We start from the raw sequence: 22,649 nt of genomic DNA, 5'->3' as shown, positions 1-22,649 counted from the left end.
GTACAAAGCCTTGGTGAGACCACACCTAGAATATTGTGTGCAGTTTTGGTCCCCTAATCTGAGGAAAGACATTCTTGCCATAGAAGGAGTACAGAGAAGGTTCCACAGATTGATTCCTGGGATGACAGAACTTTCATGTGAAGTAAGACTGGATCGACTAGGCTTATACTCACTGGAATTTATAAGATTGAAGGAGGATCTTATTGAAATGAATAAAATTCTAAAGGGATTGGACAGGCTAGATGCAGGAAGGTTGTTTCCGATGTTGGGGAAGTCCAGAACGAGGGGTCACAGTTTAAGGATAAAAGGGAAGCCTTTTAGGACTGAGATGAGGAAAAACTTCTTCACACAGAGAGTGGTGAATCTGTGGAATTCTCTGCCACAGGAAACAGTTGAGGCTGGTTCATTAGCTATATTTAAGAGGAAGTTAGATATGGCCCTTGTGGCTAAAGGGATCAGGGGGTATGGAGAGAAGGCAGGTACAGGGTTCTGAGTTGGATGATCAGCCATGATCATATTGAATGGCGGTGCAGGCTCAAAGGGCTGAATGGCCTACTCCTGCACCCATTTTCTATGTTTCTATGAAAGATAGCGTTTTCCAAGGGTTTTCCTTTGTGGAAGGAAGATGAAGAGAATTTTTAGGGAGTTGTGCCAAACCATGACTGGAACTGATGGGATGAATAGTCAGAGGGAGGGTTTTATGCAGTTAGTGCTGAGGCCCTCTCTTATTTGAGGTTGACCATGGATGTTATGTCCTTTCGGTCTACGTGATCCAAAAGCCAATAGGCAAGCTGGGGCAGTACGATATAGAGAGCTGTTTCCCCTGGAGCAGTATCCCCCTCTCCATTCAGCTGATGAATCCAAAGGAATGGCAGAGACCGATGCAGTTGGCACCGGCGGCTTCACAGGAGTTGCCAGTCAAAGCCGAACTCAATGCGGGGCTGCCTTAGGGACTCCAGCCCTGGATTTATCCTCGTGGTTTATTCCTGAAGCCTGTCCCCATGGGTGGGTGTAGCTGCAAGGCAGCAGAGGTTTGAGGTCAGAGTTTTCCTTCCCATACACGAGTCGCCAACCACAGGTGACGAGCCCCACCTGCCCGAAGTGACTGGTTTTAAGGTGCCAGTAACCCGCCTTCACCCTTTCCCCTGTCAGTAGAAACAGTGCGGCCGGGCTCGGCAGCTAAGCCACACATGAAGGCCAGGAGCTGGACTTGGTTGTCAGAGGCTATTTGAGATGCACGCCTTTGGGGAGCGTTTGATAGGAAGCGTGATCTTATCCCCACTACCCTCCCCGGCTTAAGGAGCTAGTGCAGGATTAGGTTAAATGGGTGCTTGATGGTTGATGTGGACCAGGTGGGCTCTTTCTACGCTATATGCTACATTTGGCTGTGGAAGCCAATCGTTGGGCATATTTAAAGTGGAGGTTGATAGGTTCTTGATTAGTAAGGAAGTCAAAGGTTGTGTGTAGGAGGCAGGAAAATGAGGATGAGAGAGAAAATAAATGAGCCTGATGGAATGGCAGAACAGACTTGATGGACCAAATGGCCTAATTCAACTCCTGTATCTTATGGTCTTCCTGCCACTATCTGCAAGTAGTATGTGCGTTCTCTCTGTGACCACATGGGTTTCCTCCGGGTGCTCCGGTTTCCTCCCACAATCCAAAGACGTACGGGTTCATAGGTTAATTGGTCATTGTAAATAGCCCCGTGATTAGGTTAGGGTTGAATTGGCACGGCTTGGAGGTCTATTCCGTGCTGTACCTCAATAAATTGAAAGATAGATATAACTTAATGAGTTTAAAGTGTTCCATTAGCATGTGTTTCAGGAAACAGGGAATGTAACACACACCAAATGTTAGAGGAACTCAGCAGGTCAGGCATATCTATGGAAAGGAATAAACATTCGACGTTTTGAGCTGTGCCTTTCATCACGATCAAACTTAATCAAATCTGAAATGTAATACACTTTAAGCAAATTTAATAAATCAGGACCAATTCAAATTTAATAATTGGGCAAAAGGTACAAAATAGGGGAGGAGTATAAACTTAGTTTTGATCTTTTAGTTTATTTTAGCATGAGTTAGTGTCTTCAAAAGAGGAGGGGATGGGCACTCTCGAGAGAAAATCACAGGGCTAAAGGGAAAGAGTAGGAGAATATGACCAACGTGATTGATTTAACAAGCGTCAGGACAAATATGCTGGGCTGAATGTCTGCTGTTGTGCTGCAGCATGTCTGTGATCCTAATTCTATGAAATTGTAACTCTGATGGGTTTTAATGGAGCACAGATGCAGAGAAAGAGGCGAGAAGAACAAATACAAGGGAAGGGCTTTGATGGGGTGGAAAGCAGGCATGACCAAATCGTCATGGGGATGCTGGTACTGGGTAAAGGTGGACTGTAATGAGACAAGTAGAAAAACAAAAGTTGGGCTTAGAGGAGGTGTGAATGTTGAAAGCAGAATCAATAGAAACAGCCATTTTCTGATAAATTTGTTTATAGAAATGTAGAACAATGATGGACTGAATGGCAACACACACAAAATGCTGGTGGAATGCAGCAGGACAATTTACAATGACTAATCAGCTTGCTAACTACTACATCTTTGAACTGTGAGAGGAAACCAGAGCACACACAGTAAGGGAGAGAATGTAAAAACTCCTTACAGACAGTGGTGGGAGTCACACCCGTGTCGCTGGTACTAAAGAGCAACGTGCTAACCACTACACTACTGCATTGCCCCAAAGTATGAAAAGTGCGGGGAGAAATTTGGCTAGCAAAGAGAGGACATGAAAAAATACCAATAAATTCAAAACTCCGGAGATATTTTATACAGAGAGTAAAACAAAGCTAAGGAAAGGAAAACCAAACAAGGGTCCTGACGAAGGGTCTCAGCCGGAAACATCGACAGTGCTTCTCCCTATAGATGCTGCCTGGCCTGCTGCGTTCCACCAGCATTTTGTGTGTGTTGCTTGGATTTCCAGCATCTGCAGATTTCCTCGTGTTTGCATGGACTGAATGGCCTGTTTTGTGCCGTTCAGTCTTTGCTAGCTCCTGTCCATCCTTTCCTCTAATTCTGCGAATTATTCATCCTCAATTATGCCTATCCAATTCTCTATGGAAGGCCCTTGCTGACTTGGCTCCCACCATTATTTCATGTGATGAAATCCAGATGCAGACTGCCCTCTAACTAAAACATTACTTCTTGTGCTCCCCTCCCTTGCATTCTTTGTCCAAATCCTAAATCTGTGTTATCTGATCCCTTGAGCTATTTGCTACTGGCACTTTTTCATTTTAACCACATTCCTAACAACCGTTTTCTTGTGAAGTAGCCTTCAACCTTACTCCCTTCAGTGAGAACAACCCTACCTAGAGTCATTGAGTCATAGAGCACTATGGAACTGAAACAGGCCCTTCAGCTCATCTAGTCCATGCTGGGCTTATTATTTTGGCTAGTCCCATTGAACTGCACCTGGACCATAGCCCTCCATATCCCTCACTTTCCAAACTTCTCTTGAAATGTTGAAATCTAAGCCAATCCACCATTTTCCCTTGCCGGCTTGTTCCACACTCTCACCACCCTTTGAGTGAAGAAATTCCTCCTCATTCCCCTCATGAGCATTTCATCATTCACCCTTATTCCATGACCCAAACTCAGTGGAAAAAGCCTGCTTGAATTAACCCTGTCCATGTCACTCTTAATTTTATATGCCTTTATGAAATCTCCCTTCATCCTCCTACACTCCAGGGAATAAAGTCCTAACCTATTCAACCTTCCCCTATAACTCAAGTCCTGGCTGCATTCTTGTAAATTTTCTCCGTGCACTTTCAATCTTTTTGATATCTTTCAATAGCTTCTCAATAGCTCAAGGGATACCTTCTCCACTGCATTCTTGCTGTTGAAATCCCTGTTCACCCTCTGCACCAGTTGATCCTTGCTCTATCTCCTGTTTTCTCCACAGGACAGTGGGGATTACCCCCTGACAATGTCAGGACCCTACTGGAAGAAGTTCAAGTCCAACTTCTGTGAATTCCTCTCAGTGTTGATTCAGCACTGTCAGTACACCATCATACACGACGAGTACCTGATGGATACAGTGATCTCACTTCTAACCGGCCTCTCAGACTCCCAGGTGCGGGCCTTCCGACACACCAGTACACTTGCAGGTGAGAGAATTTCATTCTGACACGACGCCAGGAAGCCCCCTGAGACAAAACAGAAGGAGGTGGCAGATGGACTTCAGAAACTGTCCATGGCAAAGATCTTCCCCAGATCCCTTTGGGTTTCCACATGTTTGTAGGATCTCCTGAGGAATCTGACGGGATACAGTGAGATGGGGCTTAGAGCTCTGTTGGGGCCGAGAAAGTTCGGCAGCATCTGCTGTAGGGTTCAAAGTATGTAAAAGGATCTCTAAACTATTTAAAATCTAAATAATTTTTAATTTTTAGATTCTAAAGGGCATTACTACCCAATAAAGTGGCAACTGAGAGTATACAGATGTTGTCTTCTACAGCTGTTGTGTGAAGGCAGTCTATATTTTTGCTATAGTTTATTGTTCTTACGATGTGGTATTCTTAGTTGTGCTGAGAAGGCGGGCTAATTTGCTGATCTCCTGCAATTGGAGGACATAGTGTCCACAATCCTGTACAGTACATTATATCTTAATGATCTGGATGGCTTTGCAGCCAAGTTTGCAGGCGATACAACGATACAGCAGGTGGAGGGGTAGGTAGTATTGAGGAAGCAGGGAGTCTCCAGAAAGACGGACAGATTAGGAGAAAGGGCGAAGAAGGGGCAGGTGGAATATCGTGTTGGGAAGTGCAGTGGTCATGCCCTTGGGTAGAAGGAATGAAGGTGCAGACTATTTTCTGAATGGGGAGCAAATTGAGAAATCAGAGGTGCAAAGTGGCTTTGGAGTCCTTGTGCAGGATTCCCTGAAGGTTAGCTTGCAGCTTCAGTTGATGGTAAGGAAGGCAAATGCAATTTTAACATTCATTTCCAGACGACCAGAATGTAAAATCAAAGGTGTAGTACTGAGACTTTATAACTCGTTGGTCAAACCATATTTGCAGTGTTGTGAGCAGTTTTGGGCCTCTTATCTAAGAAAGGATGTGCTAATGTTGGAGAAGATCCAGAGGAGATTTGTGAAAATAATCCCAGGATTGAAAAGGTTAACATATGAAGAGTATTTGACGGCTTTTGGCCTGTACTCACTGGAGTTTAGAAGAACGAGGGGGATCTCATTGATCCCTATTGAGTATTGGAAAACTGAGGGGGAGTGGACATGAAGAGGATGTTTTCAATAGTGGGAGAGTTTAGGGCCAGAGTTTGCATCCTCAGAATGCAAGGACGTGACATAGTGCCTGTGTTATACATTAAATGCACTATGCTATTCCTTGGTAGCTTCATCCTGAAACCCCGAGGCCTTTTTATCACAGTAACAAAATCTGGCCGTCATGTATTTGATACCATGCCTGAATTTGCCAAGCCTTTCCTAAAACCAGGGTATTCTCCTTTCCCTCAAGCTATGAAACTAATGACAGCTTTAATCCACGTGTCTCTGAGTCTGCGGGTACAGTTGCACAACACGCAACGACAGTGTGAAGTGGAGAAGATGAACAGAAGGCCAAACCGGGGACTAGAAACATTCTTGCAGAAGAAGGATGAGGTAAGTAGATTCCTTGTCTCCCATTTTCCTTGTGGAAATTTAAACTGATGCCACCTCTAGGTTTTAAATAAATTCTTGACATAAAGTGCAGGTTCCACCGAGATGGCTGACCCTTGACTTCATTATATTGGGTACAGAATTGTGCACTGGTAGTTGATCAGTACCAAATCTGAGGCTGCTCCTAGTCTGTTGTTAGAGTACAATTTCCTTCCTGTGTGGAGCAGTCAAGGTAAGCCATCACATTAGTCGCCAACATAGGAAAACACAGCGGTAAAAAAGAGTACCGTGGACCAGGGTTTGGTCCTATGGGTGTACCTATGGTCTGAGTTCCGCAAAGAAAAAGAAAAAAAAACAAAAAAAATAAGGGGAATAGAAGGTGTTTCGGGCTGGGTCCAAATATTTCTGAGTGTGGAAAGATGATATTGGTGCAAGTCTTGGATCCTGCTTGAAGACCTAAGGGCTGAGTAGCCTACTCTGTACCTAATTCATAAAATGTCTGAGAGCCCCTGAAGGTAAGATTATTAAGGGATTGGACAGGTTAGAGGCAGGAAACATGTTCCCGATGATGGGGGGTGTCTAGAACCAGAGGACGCAGTTTAAGAATAAGGGGTAGGTCACTTAGAACAGAGTTGAGGAAAAACGTTTTCACCCAGAGAGTTGTGGATCTATGGAATGCTCTGCCTCAGAAGGCAGTGGAGGCCAATTCTCTGGATGTTTTCAAGAAAGAATTAGATAGAGCTCTTAAAGACAGTGGAGTCGAGGGATATGGGGAGAAGGCAGGAACGGGGTACTGATTGTGGATGATCAGCCATGATCACGTTGAATGGTGGTGCTGGCTTGAAGGGCCAAATGGCCTACTATTGTCTATTGTCAGTGGTCGTTCTCCCATGGTAATGCTCAGTGGTGTTATCCCAGTCCTGAACTTCGGTATAAGAGGGTAGTGCGATCACTCAAGTTGAGTATGATGTTCTCCGAAGTGGTTGCTTAATGGTGGGTCTTCAGGTGGCTGCAGAGACTGATCAGGGTTCCACGCATTCTGCCCTTAATGGACAAGGCTTGTGCATGACTTTGTTTAATGTTGGGAGGCTGATGCAGGGGAACCGCCACACGGTCCTTCACAGATCGGGGTAAAGGTCCAGTGGCATGGACTGCAAGGTGACTGCGGACCCTTCACTACTGTAGCCGTCCTCCACTTTCACTGCCATTCTGATGTGTCATCATCTTTCAGTTCCATTGCTGAGGTCTTGGTTGGATTGCTCTCCCTCTTGACCTTACCACTATAGGTGACCTTACCAGATGCCTAAACTCCAGCCGGCTTCATTCTCGGGATCTCACATGTCTCTTCAACATGCCAAGGTGAAGTCAGTTTAAAGATAAAAGTAGACGCACCAGAGACCACAGTTGCTAGAATATGGAACAATTAACAATCAACTGGAGGAACTTGGCGTATTGAGCAGCATCTGTGTGATGAAGGGAATAGTCAACATTTTGAGCCAAGGTCCTGTATCGGGAGAGGGGGAGCAGTGAAGCAGGAGCCATCAGGTGATTAGTGGACTGACAGGGATGAAGCATGATGGGTGGAGTGAGCCAAGTAGTGGTGGTGTTGGGAGACAGAGGTAGGCCGATGATGGGAGAAGGTAGGCAATGAAAAGGACAGGCACATGGCGCCAGATGGATGGGAGGGACAGTGAGGGTTAAGACAGCTTGAATGGTGTTAAATGGGAAAACAAAGGATAAAGTTATTATTTTTTGTTGTGTGTATGGGGCAGTATGTTAAAGCAGATATTAGAGTTTATACAGCATTGTGCAAAACTCTTATGCTCATATATAGAGCTAGGGTGCCCATGAGTTTTGCACAGTACTGTATTTAACAGCTTGGAGCGGAGAGCAGGTTTGTAAATCTGGCGGAAGCCAAGGATTTTTGGGAACGGTGAGGGTAGGGTGACGTGGGAGGGGTTTGGGACAGGTGGCAGAGAAGGAGTGCTAGGGGTGGGGTGTAGCATGGGTACAGACACACCCAGCACCAAGTCACCAGGCAAGGTCATTTGATTCCAAACAATTGGTTTATTGATCATTACTGAACGTCTCTCTGGTGCTTCCCACTTCATCCCCTTTTCCCAACCATGATTCCCATCTCCCTGTCTTTTGTCTCCTTCCCATTCTCAGTCCACAACGGAGACCCATATCAAAATCAGGTTTACCATCACTCATGAAATTCGTTTTTGCAACAGAAATACGGTGTAATACATAAAGTTACTACAGTACTGTGCAAATGTCTTAAGCACCCTACTGTATATGAGGCAAAGATATTTGCATAGTACTGTACTATTAGTGGCTGAAAGAAGGCCATGGTTGGGAGCTTAACATCAATGGATATACTTTGTCTCAAAAGGACAGGCAGGAAGGCAATGGTGCTGCTGTGGCTCTGTTGGTAAGAGATGGAATTTTATCTTTAATAAGCAGTTGATAGAGAATGTTTAGTCTTTGTGGGTGGAGTTAAGAAATTGCAAGGTTAAAAAAAACCATTATGGGAATCACGTATAAACCTCCAGATAGTAGCCAAGATGTGGGGTTGAGATTGCAAAGGGAGATGGAAAAGGTATGTGAGAAGGGTATTGACACAATTGTAATGGGGGATTTCAGTATGCAAGGGGTTGAGAAAATCAGGTTGGTGTCGGATTGCAAGAGAGGGAATTTGTTTAATGCCTATGAGATGGCTTTTTAGAGCAGCTTGTGTTTGAGCCTACTAGGGGAAAGGCTCTCTTACATTGGGTGTTGTGTAATAACCCAGATCTTAGTAGGGAGCTTAATGTAAAGGAGCCCTAAGGAGGCAGTGATCATAATATGATTGAATTCACACTGCAATTTGAGAGGGAGAAGCACATGTCACATGTATCAGTATCACAATGGAATAAAGGGAATTACAGAGGCATGAGAGAGGAACTTGCCCAGATGGATTGGAGGAGGATATTGGCGGGGATGACGGCAGAGCAGAGATGGCTGAAGTTTCTAGGAATAGTTCACAAGGTGCAGGATTGATATATCCCACAGAGGAAGAAGTTCTCAAATGGCAGGTGTAGTACTAGGCAAACTCAAAGGTCTTAAGGTGGATATGTCACCTGGGCCAGATGGACGACATCCCAGAGTCCTGAGTGAGGTTGCTGAAGAGATAATGGATGCATTGGTCATGATCTTTAAAGAATCACTTGATTCTAGCATGGTCCCAGAGAACTGGAAGATTGCAAATGTCACTCCACTCTTTAAGAAGGGAGGAAGGGAAAAACAAGGAAAATATAGACCAGTTAGCCCAACCTCAGTGGTTGGGGTCTATTATGAAGGATAAAGTTTCAGGGAACTTGGAGACTAATGACAAAATAAGTCAAAGTCAGCATGGTTTCTGTAAAGGGAAATCTTGCCTGACAAACCTGTTAAAGTTCTTTGAGGAAGTAACAAGCAGGGTGGACAAAGGACAGGTAGTGGATGCCATTTACTTGGATTTTAAGAAGGCATTGGATAAGGTGCCACACATGAGGCTGCTTAACAAGATAAAATCCTATGGTGGTACAGGACAGATACTGGCATGGATAGCAGAATGGCTGACAGGCAAGATGCAGCGAGCGGGAAGAAAATGGGCCTTCTCTGGTTGGCTGCCGGTGACTAGTGGTGTTCCTCAGGGGTTAATATTGGGACTGCTGCTTTTCACATTGTTTGCCAATAACTTAGATAATGGAATTGATGGTTTTCTGGCAAAGTTTGTGGATAATACAAAGATAGGTGCAGGGGAGGTAGTGCTGAGGAAGCAATGCGATTGCAGCAGGACTGAGACAAATTGGAAGAATGGGCAAAAAAATGGCAGATGGAATACAATGTTGGGAAATGTATGATAATGCATTTTGGTAAAAGGAACAATAGTGTGGACTATTATCTAAATGGCTAGAGGGTTCAAACACCAGAGGTGCAGAGGGACTTGGGAGTGCTCGTGCAAGACTCCCAGAAGATTAATTTACAAGTTGAGTGTGTGGTAAAGACAGCAAATGCAATGTTGGCATTTATTTTGGGAATAGAATATAAAAGCAAGGAAATAATGTTGAGCCTTTTAAGACTCTTGTCAGGCCACATGGAGTATTGTCAACAGTTTTTGGCCCCATATGTCAGAAAGGATGTGTTGTCATTAGAGAGAGTCCAGAGCAGCTTCTCGAGGTTGATTCTGGGAATAAAGGGGTTAATGTATATGGACTGTTAGGCAGCTTTGGGCTTGTACTCACTGGAATTCAGAAAAATGTGGGGGATCTCATTGTAACCTACCGACTGTTGAAAGAACTAGATAGGGTGGTTGTGGAGAGGATGTTTCCTATGGTGGGGGTATCCAGAACTAGAGGGCACAGCCTCAAAATTGAGTGGCAACTCTTTAGAACAGAGGTAAGGAGGAATTATTTTTATCCAAAGAGTAGTAAATCTGTGGAATGCTCTGCCACAGACTGTGGTGGAGGTGAAGTCCAGGCGTATATTGAAGGCAGAAGTTGATAAGTTTCTTGATCGGTCAGGGCATCAGAGGATATGGCAAGAAGGCAGATGTCTGGGGTTGAGTGGGAGCTGGGATCAGCCATGATGGAATGTCGGAGCAGACTCAATGGGCTGAATGGTTTAATTCTGCTCCTATGTCTTATGGTCTTATGTGTAAACTTGGCTCACCTGGCTTCACCTATCACCTGCAAGCTTACGTTCCTTCCTCATCTTCCATTTTCTTATTCTGGCTTCTTCTCTGTTCCTTTTCGGTCCTGGTGAAGGGTCTGTATGTTTGTGATCTTCTGCTGCAGTACCCCATCATCCATTTCAAGGTTCAATGTGTCGTCTGTTGAGAGGTGCTCTTCTGCACACAACTGTTGTAATGCGTCACCTTCCTGTTGGCTTGAACCTCCCTGGCTATTCTCCTCTGACTGCTCTCATTAACAAGGTATTTTTGCCTACAGTATACTGCTCACTGGATGTCTTTTGCTCTTCGCATATTTCTCTGTAAAATCCCAGGAGATCAAAAGTTTCTGGGATACTCAAACCATCATGTCTGGCACCAACAATCATTTTGTGGTCAAGGTCACTAAGATCCTATCTTTTCCCTATTCTAGTGATCGATCTGAACAACAACTGAACCTCTTGACCACGTCTACATGCTTTTTTGCATTGACTTGCTGCCACATGATTGGCTGATTAGATTTTTACATTAACGAACAGGTGTATCTAATAAAATGGTCAACGAGTGTATATTATGTCTCTATGGACCTACACAGTTTACCCACTCCCAGATATGTTTGCCCAACCCTCTGTGAGAATAAACTGCAACAGGTCAAGAAGAAAATGGCATCTGTCAACATCCCAGCTGGGAAAGTCCAGTGAATGCCGTCTTACCCCAGAGCACCCACATCCACAGAATGTATGTAAATTTAGTGAGGCCTTCAGGTTGGTGGCAGGCAGCGTTCAACGTGATCCCTTCTCAGATTGGATGATGACTTGGCAAAGTTCAGTGCTGTTTACGTCTCTACAGAATGTGGGTGTCACGAGTATGGCTGCCACTCAATGTCTTGTGAGAGTTAAGAGTCAACACTAAACCAGAGATTCTGCAGATGATGGAAATCTTGAGCAACACGTACAAAATGCTGGAGGAATCTCAGCAGGTCAGGCAGCATCTGTAGAGGGGAATAAACAGTCAATGTTTTGGGCTGGGATCCTTCATCGGGACTGAAAAGGAAGGGGGCAGAAGCTAGAATAAGGAGATTGGGATAAAGAAAAAGTTCTAGCTAGCAGGTGATAGGTGAAATTGGGTGAGAGGGATAGTGACTGGGTGAGCGAGGGGGTTTGAAGTAAAAAGCTGGGAGGTGATAGGTGAAAAATGCTGAAGAAGAAGGAATCTAATAGCAGAGGACAGAGGAACATGGAGAAAAAAGAGGAGGGGTGCTACTGGGAGGTGATAGGCAGATAAGGAGAAGGAGAGGGGAACCAGAATGGGGAACAGAAAAAGACAGGAGGAGGGACGGGGGAGTAAACCCACTGGTTTTCACAGGCTTACTTCACTTCTTTACCATCTGTCTCATCTGTTCATGAGACCTGGACATTATTGGCCCTTGAACTGAGCTCCTGGCCAACAGATTTCGAAGGCCAGAAACAGTCAACAACATCAGTGGGTCTGGAGTCACATAATGGCCAGACCAGAAAAAGATGGGGATCTCATCCCCTGAGCAACAGTAGGAAAGTTGATGAGTTTTTGTGACAGTCAGACTATTTTATGGTTGCCGTGACTGATGTGGCTTTCTTTTTACTCCACTTTTAGTTAGCTGTATTTGAATTTCCCAGTCGTGGGATTTGGAAGAATGTAAAAATCCAATCCTTTGGATACTTTAAGAGCATTCTGTATAAGAGGAGAGGAGGAAGAGGAAAGAGAGTGTGATAGGGAGGTAACCCTGACCCCAAGCGAGGGAGCCCAGTCACGGTTTTGTCCCATGTTCTGACTCACAAAGGTTCCTCCACCTCTCAAGCGTCCACCAATCATGGAAAATGATGCAGAGTCAGTGTGGGCCAGAAATGCTTTCCTTTCTCAGTGTAATGAATATTTAATTTTATTTTTTCAGATTTTAGAAAAGCAGAGTAATATTGAAAATCTAATGGATGCCATTTTCAAAGGAATCTTTGTGCACAGATATCGGTAAGTTTGTGTGTGCTTAAGGTGCATCTCTGTAAAAAGCTAATTTCATTGGTGTTTATGTTCAGTGGCCACTTTATTAGGTACATCCTATAATCAATGAATCAATGATCTTTATTGTCATTATACATAGATACAATGAAACTCTGTTTGGCTTCCTATCAGGCAATTAAATAAAGCGGTAGATAAAAACAAGACAATAATAGAATAACAGTATTAAATAGATAAGTAGCAGAAAATAAGTTGCAGCAGCACCAGAATATCACAGTAATGCACAAAGTGCCGTTAGTGCAAGTATTTGAGTCCTTGTGTGTGCTCACAGTTTCAGTCATTGTTCTGTGGCAGTGGTGTGATGGAGGTCACAACTCTGGGATAGAAGCTGTTCCTCAGTCTATTTGTTCTGGCTTTTGCTGGACGGCAGCGGGTCAAACAGGGAGTGGCCGGGGTGTGTGGTGTCTCTGGTTACGCTGATTGCTTTCCTCCTGAGTCTGCTGGAATAGATGGTGTCCAGTCCTGGGAGCTCCATCAAATAAAGTTGCCACTGAGTGTATGTTTCGTGCTCTTCTGTTATATCCACTTCAAGGTTTGGCATGTCGTGTGTTCAGAGAAGCTCTTCTGCAAACTTCTCTTGTAACGCATGGATACTGGAATTACTGTCACCTTCCTGTCAGTTTGAACCAGTCTGACCATTCTCTTCTGACCCCTTTCATTAGCAAGGCGTTTTCTCCCACAGCACTGCCGCTCACTAGATATTTTTTTGTTTTCTGCACCATTTTCTGTGAAATCTAGAGCTGGGGTTCTCAACCTTTTTCATACCATGGTCCCCTACCATTAACATAGGGGTCTGTGGACCCCAGATTCGGGACCCCTGCTCCAGAGACTGTTGTGTGTGAAAATCCTCGGGGAAGTCAGCAGTTTCTGAGAGGTGCAAACCACCCTGCCTGGCACCAACAATCATTCCACGGTCACAGTCACTTAGATCACATTTCTTCCCCATCCTGATATTTGGTCTGAACAATAACTTAACCTCTTGACCATGTCTGCATGCTTTTATGCATTGAGTTGCTGGCACATGAGTGGTTGAATAGATAAACGAGTAGATGTACAGGTGTACCTAACTAAGTGGCCTGTGAGTGTGTACCCAAGGTATATATGCTCACCATAATAATCCTTAACTTAGAAAAATGCCACCTGATGCTAAGCTCCAAGATGGAAGAAAAATTTGATATAAATGGTCTGGGATATGTTTTCCTTTTCACATGCACTTTATTGGCTAAAACCTCATACTTTTGTAGATATACATACATGCTAATAACCGGCTGGTGGTGTAGTGGCATCAGCGCTGGACTTTGGGGTGAGAGGTCCTGAGTTCGAATCCGGCCGGCTCTCTTGCACGCTCTCCATCTGTGCCTGGGTTGAGTGTCGAGCTAGCAACTCGACCCCATAAAACAAACCTGGAGAGGGATAGTTCCGCCAGGTTACAGATGCACAAGACACGCCGTACGATGAGCAATCACCAAAAAGTTTGATGCAAAAAGCTTGTCAAGATGGTGCCCTTGCACACACACACACACACACACACACACACACACACACACACAAAAACGCTAACACGCTAATACTAAACTGGTCTGAAGTCAAGAGCTCGGAAATAGTGCAAGAAATTATTTTTAAAAATATTAAATGAAGTGCATTTTCTCAAAAAATCATTTAGTGTTAAGTGTGGGAAATGAAAATGTCCCACCCTTTAGACTGGCCTTCTCCTTGACGTGCTTGTATCTGGAGCCTTGATCTCCATCACTGTCCAGGCATATCCCTGGAGGGCGCACATTCTGAAGTCTCCGGGGAAATATGTTAGGACAGATATTGTTGTGGAGACTGTTGCAGCAACCGATGCCACTTAATCCTCGGAGTTACCTTTGAGCTCGGGAAAATTTCCATCACAAGGAAGAATGATGTTTTTGAAACGTTCTAACCAAGGAGCATATGAAGCATAGAGAACGAAATAAATAATTCCAATCACCATAAATTTCAAACTGCCACAACAGTGCATAAGGTGGACGGAAAGCAAGCCTGCATATATTTGTGGTTTTATTAGACTCTATCCATTTGCACAGTTTTCCTTCGGATTCTTGCAGAATGACTAATGGCCTAAATTAGTCATTCTCCATGAAGTAGCGAAACTATCAAGCTATTTGACTGCATGAGAAATCGCAAATTAAATCTTTCTCCTTCCCTCACATCTAAAGGTGTGTAAGGGGTCACAGGAAATGCATGTCAGAATGGACCTTGCACCCTGTTTTAATTTAAGATGGGGGGATTATGGGAGGCAGGGTTTAAGGGTCAACACAACATTGTGGGCCGAAGGGCCTGTACTGTGCTGTACTATTCTATGTTCTATCTGTTTGCCCTAACATCCTTTTTCCTCTGTATTTTATTTTATATATTTTTATTTAGAAATACAGCTCTGTAACTGGCCCTTCTGGCTCAATGAGGCCCTGTTGCCCTATAACACCCTATTAACCTAGTAACCCATACATCTTTAGAATGTGGGGGAAACTGGCGCTCCCAGAGGAAACTTAACCGGTCATGGGGAGAACAGACAAACTCATTACAGACAGTGGCGCAATTGAACTTGTGTCGTTAACACTGAACCTTTGTAAACCTAAGTTGGTGCACAGCAAAGCTTGAAGTAAAGTTATTATCAAAGTCCATGTACAACCCTGAGATTCATTTTCTTGTGGGCATACTCAATAAATCCACGGAATAATAACCATAATAGAATCAATGAAAGACTGTCCAACTTGGGCATTCAACTGGAGTGCAGACTCTGCAAAGACAAAAGAAAAAAATAATAATAATAAATAAATAAGCAGTAAATATCAAGAACATAAGATGATGCAGCCCAGTGGACAGCCAGCGCCTCTTCCCCAGGGTGCCACTGCTCAGTACAAGAGGACATGGCTTTAAGGTAAGGGGAGGGAAGTTCAAAGGGGATATTAGAGGAAGGTTTTTCACTCAGAGTGGTTGGTGCGTGGAATGTACTGCCTGGGTCAGTGGTGGAGGCAGATACACTAGTGAAATTTATGAGACTACTAGACAGGTATATGGAGGAATTTAAGGTGGAGAGTTATATGGGAGGCAGGGTTTAAGGGTCGGCACGACATTGTGGGCTGAATGGCCTGTACAGTGCTGTATTGTTCTTTGTTATTTGTGTGAGGTTAATGAACACTATAAGGTCCAGAGATTATTCTCTGGGGCCTGGAGGTGTTACCAAGGCAAAACTCTTGAAGAATTTTAAGCCTCGGCCTGACTCTGGAGTGTTTGTATCGATGAGGGTTGACTGTATATCTGCCTGGCTATCTACCTTTGCATCCATCTCTCTATAACATGTAATATACATATATATTAAATTTTGGACCATAGTGTTTATGTGATACACAAGCACGGTGCAGTCATTCATCGTAAATATAATTCCCATTTTCCTGCAGTGATGCATTGCCTGAAATCAGAGCTATTTGTATCGAGGAAATAGGCATCTGGATGAAAACCTGCAGCGATCGCTTTCTGACTGACAGCTACTTGAAATATGTGGGGTGGACTTTGCATGACAAAGTGAGTCAATCTATAATGTTCTCCGGTCCTCTCTCCGTCTTGGTTGGGTGGTGATTAATTCTCCATTCTGTGATGGCTTTTCTTGCAGTCCTTTTTGAATGCTATTATATATTCAAACTAATCTGGGGATTTTGCTGAAGTGGTGTTGTAATGAGCCCAAAGTAGACAAAGCGTCAGCCTGCTGTTTGCCAAGTTTCAGTTCATGTTCATCATGGTCCATGTGCAAGTGAAAATAAAGGCCCCAGAGTTACTCCACGTTGGCATTCATTGCTTGGACAGCTACTTGGGACTTGTTCGTGGGAGTAGGAAGCTAACTAGTTGAGATTGGTGAGCCCAGAGGACATGGCTGCATCTCCGTATGGTATGGTGGGGGGTGGGCACTGCACAGGATCAAAATCAGCTGCAGAGGTTGTGAGCTCGGTCAGCTCCATCATGGGCACTAGCCCTCCTCTGCTTCCAGGACATCTTCAAGGAACAATGCCTCAAAAAGGTGACGTCCATCATTAAGGACCTCCCCATCATCCAGGACATGCTCTTTTCTCATCGTTACCATCAGGAAGAAGGGACAGGAGCCTGATGGCACATACTCAACGATTCGGGAACAGCTTCTTCCCCTCTGCCATCATATTTCTGAATGGACATTGAACCCATGAACCTTTTTTCTTTATGCACTATTTATTTAATTTAATTTAACTTACTGTCGTTACGTACCCCGTAACTGGGTGTCTTACCAGCAAAGATAGAAGAATCCGTTGGAGTCTGGTGGTACTATTTTCAACAGTGTTTATTAGTAAAATATACAAAACAATATCAATGCAAATATAGAGATAATATACATTAGCAATACTAAACCTAAAAGTGTGGGTATAATAATAATCAATAATAAACAAGCTCTATCGTTGTCTAGGGGATAATGAATTGTCATATGTGAGTATAAAGTTCAGTTCAGTTCATACAGGCTGAGGTAGTTGTTGGTCGATGTGTTGTAATTGTGAGAGAGAGGGAGAGAGGGTGAGGGAGAGGGAGGGAGGGAGAGAGAGAGAGAGAGAGAGAGAGAGAGATCAAACAGTGACAGCTATTGTCTTGCAAACCTTCCTTTACTTTCTTGATCCGTCGATGTGTTTTTGTGGCCATTCAAGTATGACCCCTCTGTCCTTTAGCTAGACCGTTCATCTGTGGTGGACTTGTCACCCAGGCAAGGGTGGACACACACACAAGTCCCCACTGGCCTTGCTATAACAACTGTGAGTGAAATTGACCAATCCGTTTGGTCCCCGATGCCCCACACTTTCTTGTGGGTGTCTGATGCTCACTTGTGTGTCTCCTGGTGCGTCTGAGGGGTGTCACCCCAAGCCTCAATTTTATCCCCACTCACGGGGTCTCCGGTGTCAATCAGTTTTGAATGACTTAACCCATCAAACCAGCCCACTCTGGCTGTCCACTGAGGAATTTTAATGAGCACGTAAACAGCCCTCTCCGCAGCCATAAGTCTTTCGGGAGTCATAACATGGTGGATAAACATAACTCTCTCTCAGGCTGTTATCAGTAACAGATGTCCTGGCCTGTTTTCTTTTGTCTCTCTTACTCTCTCATTAGCAGCCTGGCAACAGTAACAGTTTGTGATTCTCCCAGGGGAGGGGACATGGGCAACTCTGCGCCCTTCTGCCCATCAGAGTTGTTCATCCTTCGTAACACTGTATTTACAGTTTTTCTTTATTATGTATTGCACTGTACTGCTACCACAAAAACAAATCGCATGACATATGCCACTGATATTAAACCTGATTCTGATTCTGAATAGGTTTTTGCTGAAAGACTATATTATCATTTACAGAGGTGGTTAAAATAAGTAGGCATCACCTATTAGGCTTTGGAAGGTCAAACTTGAAAGGCAGAACACAGAATTAATGGCAGGATTCATAACAGTGTGGAGGACTGGAGCGATCTTGGGGTCCTTGTATGTAGATCCCTCAGAATTGCCGTGCAGATTGATAGGGTGGTTAAGAAGGTGTGTGGTGTGTTGGCTTTCATTAGTTGAGGTAATGCTACAGCTCCATAAAACTAGTTAGACCACTCGTGAAGTATTGTGTTCGGTTCTGTTCATCTCATTAGAGGAAGGATGCAGAAGCTTTAAAGAGGCTGCAGAGGAGTTTTACCAGGGTGCTGTCCTGGATTAGAGAGCATGTTTTATAAGGACAGGTTGAGTGGGCTAGAGCTTTTCGCATTGGAGCAAAGGAGGATGAGAGGTGACTTGATAGTGGCATTGGGGTTACAGTTGTGACTAGCATTCAGAGTCCTGGACCATTTATCTGTAGATTTGAGTTCAATTCCCACCAACACAGCTGTGGAATTTGAATTCAGTCAATTAGATATATCTGAAATTAGAAGTAAATCGAATCATATTGGTCGATTATAAAACTACTGGATTGTTATAAGAATCTATTTGGCTTACTAATACTCTTCAGGAAATCTTCTATCTGGTGCTCCTGATGTTGTCTCCTTTATACTGGTGACTCCCAATGTAAATTGGGGAGGGGGGGGGTTTGCTTTGTTGAGCACTTCCGCTATATCTGCAAAAAGCGGAATTTCCTGGTGGACTGCAATTTTAATTCTTTTTGCATTTCCAGTTTCGAATATTGGTCCATGACCTGCCATGATGAAGCCACTCTCCGAGTGGAGTAATAATTCCTCATGTTTCGTCTAGGTAGCCTCCAGCCTGAAGGCAATGACATCGATTTCTCCTTCCAGTCATTTTTTCCCCCACTCCCCTTCTCTTCTTCTTTTCCCTATTCTGCTCTCTTATCTCTCCTCTTCAGCTGCCTATCACCTCTCCCTGATGCCCCTCTTTGTTCCCCTTCTCCCATAGTTCTCCTCGTTCTCCTATCAGATTCCTTCTTCTCCAGCCCTTTACCTTTCCCACCCATCTGGCTTTACCTATCACCTTCCAGCTAGTCCTCCTTTCCCTCTCCCTGCCTTTTGGTTCTGGCATCCTCTCCAGACGTGATGAAGAGTCTTGGCCTGAACTGTTGACTGCTAATTTATTTCCATAGTCTCTGCCTTGAGTTCCTCCAGCATTTTGTGTGTGTTAATCTTCTATTGTTTGAACCTGGCAATTATTGGCCAGCAGAACTCACAGCAACCATTAGTCCTCCTTACAAAAGGTCCGTGTTGATTGGTGGGAAGTATGGGCTATCTTACCAACAATGCCCAAGTCTTGGTAGTGAACCAACGTGAGTGAGATGGCAAGTTTCAGATTTCAGTATATGTGTGTAGATTCAGAATGAGTGAAAACTAAAGGAGAGGGAGAGGGAATGGTGAAGAGGCATCTTATAATTTTGCAATGGATTAACAAAAGATGAGAGTCCAAGTCAGATAAGTAGGGGGAGCTGCTGATATCTTTCCTTGCTCATGACCTTATAGATTTATATAAAATATTGAGGGGCACAGATAGGTGACTGCACACAGTCTTTTTCTCATGGAAGGGGAGCTAAAAATTAGAGGGCCTGGGTTTAAGGTAAGGGATGAGTTTTAAAAGGGTTCTGAGCTATGTTCCCTCTAAGCTGTGCGCGTGCAAACACGTTTTTCAACCAGCGCACAGAAGAAATTAATGTGCACATAAAAGGTTAGTTACCTAAAATAATAATTATACTTATTGAAAATAATCCTTTAGCTAAACATTTCTGTTAACTAGTTAACAGAATATGTATGTTATTTTGTTGTTACTCTGTGCAGTTTTATGTCAAATATTTTGTAAACCTACATAAACTGTGCCATGTGTGCATTCAGTGCGGACGTACTTTTGTCACAGGGAAAAATTTTGCACAACGTAAGATTTTTGCGCACGCTGACTACTAAAAATAAGAGGGAACATTGGTCCTGAGGGGCAGTTCTTCATGCAGAGGGTGGTGCCTATATGGGACAGGTTACCAGAGAAAGTGAGAGAGGCAGGTACAATAACAACATATAAAAGACAATTGGCTCGATATGTTGCAGGAGTTCAGAGGGATAGGGTCCAAACATGGGTAAATGTAGCGTATCATGGACAGCATGGACAAGTTGGGCCGAAAGGCCTTTTTCCATGCTATATTGTCTATGACTCTATGATGGGGACCTTTCCTTGATATTGTTACTTGCTAAAACTGTTACAAGTGGGAACCTTCAGATTTCCTCTTGAGCTCTTTCAAATCTAAGCTTGTTCTTAGATCAATTCCCATATCCCCAAACTCCTGCAAGCCTCTCTCTCTTGTCTAATTGAAGGAAGCCAAAGATGGTAACTCAGTTGTTAATTTAGATGCATTTTTAGTTAATTAAATATGCTTCTGGAGATAGGTCACAAAATAACAGCCATCTGCTGAAAGGAAGACCAGGTTTGGCAGGTTATGTGACCACCTCCTGCTCCCATGGTCTTGGGTTCCAGGCTCCCTTTGTTGGCTTTTGTAAGAGGTCAATTTTGGTTTCTCAATGTCCTTCGGGGTGAAATTAGTCATGATCCAATATCTTAGGTTTCAGATCAGTTAGCGCGTTAACCACAAGAAGGGGATGGAGGAAGAAAATACCCCCACAACATTTAAGACTGGGGTTCCCAACTTTTTTTATGCAATGGACCAATACCGTTAAGCAAGGAGTCCATGGACAGCAGGTCGGAAACCCCTGACTTAAGAAGGATGTGGACAAGTGTCTGAGTTGGATTAGTGTAGTTGGATTGGCTTGGTGGTAGATATGAAAATGGTATGCTGAGGTGCCTGCTTGACTCTAAGGCTATGACCACTCACTCCGATGATATCGCCAATAAGAAAAGCGAAAAAAAAACCCATCTATGACATTCAGTTCAGGTAATTTATTTTGAGTAGAAAATGCAGTCTGACCATTTTTCCTCTAACCCTGCTGCTGTTATTCTTTTGAAGCAAAGTGAGGTGAGATTGAAATGCCTGATTGGATTACTGGCCCTGTACTCTGACCAAGAGTGTTGTGCAAAGATGGATCTTTTCACCTGTCGCTTCAAGGTGAGTTGACGTCTTTCCTTCTGATGGCATCTGAGAGGGAGGGTTCTGGGAGAAGCAGCAACCATGGAATCTTTGCCCCAATCTTGGGTTGAATGAATTTATGGAGGTTTCAACGCATAACCTTTCATATCCAATCTTACTTTCCAGTCTAATAGCCCATATATTCAATTCCCTAACTTAATACAGCAAAACATCCAATGTACTGGTGTTGTTAATGTCCTTGGGCCAGAGTGTGGAGAATACCAGTAGCTCCACTTCCCGCTGGTGTGGCGACGGCACCAAATTAAACTTGGAATCAATGTTGCTAACATTGAAAGTAAATAAAAGCAGGAATCTCTGAGTTAGACAGTGTTATACAGCACTTAGAGTCTGAGCCCTTCCTTGTACGCACAGGAGTGAGGCAGGGTTCTGTGCTAACGTCAGTGCTCTTTAACATCTTCCTCTTGTGTGTTACCAAGCTTCTCCACAACGAGATTGAGAATAGCAGCGGTGTGGCAGTGGACGTCAGATTAGATGGAAACCTCTTTAACATCAGGAGGCTCCACGCAATCACCAAACTCCGTAGAGAGCGGGTCTTGGAGCTGCAGTATGCAGACGACTGTGCTCTTGTGGACCACACTCCGGAGGATCTTCAGCCTGTCCTTGCTGTGGCATTAAGAGCATACAGCAGGATGGTGCTGACCATCAATACCACCAAGACAGAAGTGGTTTGCCAGTGGAGTACCAGTATCCCACCCACCCTACCTGCCTTCACTGTTGGTGATGAAAAGCTGTCGGTAGTGCCATCTTTCAAATATCTGGGGAGCATTCTCTCTGAGGTTAGTGGCATTGACACCGACATCCAGAGCCGCATTAAACAGGCATCAGCTGCCTTTGGGAGACTTTAGCGTAGAGTCTTTCAGAACAGGAGCCTTCGTCCCTCCACAAAGGTCGCTGTATACCAAGCGGTCTGTGTCACCACCCTCCTTTATGGCTGTGAAGCTTGGGTAGCCTACAGTCGTCACATCAAGTCCTTCAGCTGCCTTCAGCGCATCCTGGGAATTTCTTGGCGTGAGTGGGTGCCTCACACTGAAATACTTGTTAAGACCAACTGCAGAAGTATTGGGGCCATGATCACCCAGCGTTATCATGGTTGACGCTCAGCTGGAGGGCCGAAGAAGCGCTATAAGGATCAGATGAAGAATGCTTTAAGGAAGTGCAAGATCAGACCTGAGGACCTGGAGGATGTTGCTGCTGACTGTAACACTTGGCGACAGCTGTGTAGAGATGGGGTTCGTATTCTGGAGATGGAAAGAACAACCAGAAGACAGCAGAAGAGAGTCAGGAGAAATGCAGCCATGGTTGCCATCACTACCATCACTACCACATATACACGTCCCACCTACAATAGGTCCAGGATAGGACTGTATAGTCATCAAAGATCTCACTGTTAAAGGAGTGGACATTGTCATCAGATTCCGAAGGACAACCGGAGAAGAGGAGAGAAGAGACAGCACTTACACAGGTCCTTCGGCTTAACTCATCCATGCCTAGCAGGATGTCTAGCTGTGCTAATCCCATTTGCCTGCATTTGGCCCATATTCTTATGAAACTTTTTTATCCTCATACAGTACTGTGTGAAAGTCTTAGGCACATGTATATAGCTAGGGTGTCGAAGACTTTTGCACTGTACTGTA

General features: G+C 44.2%; 1 protein-coding gene across 2 annotated transcripts in view; it reads left to right on the top strand.

Moving 5' to 3' along the window:
* The window catches only part of LOC132391080 (cohesin subunit SA-2-like), a 136,219-nt gene that overhangs the window by 47,940 nt on the left and 65,630 nt on the right, over positions 1-22,649 (top strand). For both annotated transcript variants that reach the window (XM_059963804.1, XM_059963805.1), the window contains 5 exons: positions 3,958-4,162; positions 5,522-5,664; positions 12,285-12,358; positions 15,847-15,970; positions 20,875-20,973. In XM_059963804.1, coding sequence (XP_059819787.1) covers positions 3,958-4,162; positions 5,522-5,664; positions 12,285-12,358; positions 15,847-15,970; positions 20,875-20,973 — 645 coding nt within the window. The remainder of the gene's footprint in view (positions 1-3,957; positions 4,163-5,521; positions 5,665-12,284; positions 12,359-15,846; positions 15,971-20,874; positions 20,974-22,649) is intronic.

The sequence above is a fragment of the Hypanus sabinus genome, chromosome 3 (assembly GCF_030144855.1).
Source record: "Hypanus sabinus isolate sHypSab1 chromosome 3, sHypSab1.hap1, whole genome shotgun sequence".
Taxonomy (NCBI): domain Eukaryota; kingdom Metazoa; phylum Chordata; class Chondrichthyes; order Myliobatiformes; family Dasyatidae; genus Hypanus; species Hypanus sabinus.
Note: the sequence above shows the minus strand (reverse complement) of the source record. Positions and strands in the feature narration are given on the sequence as shown.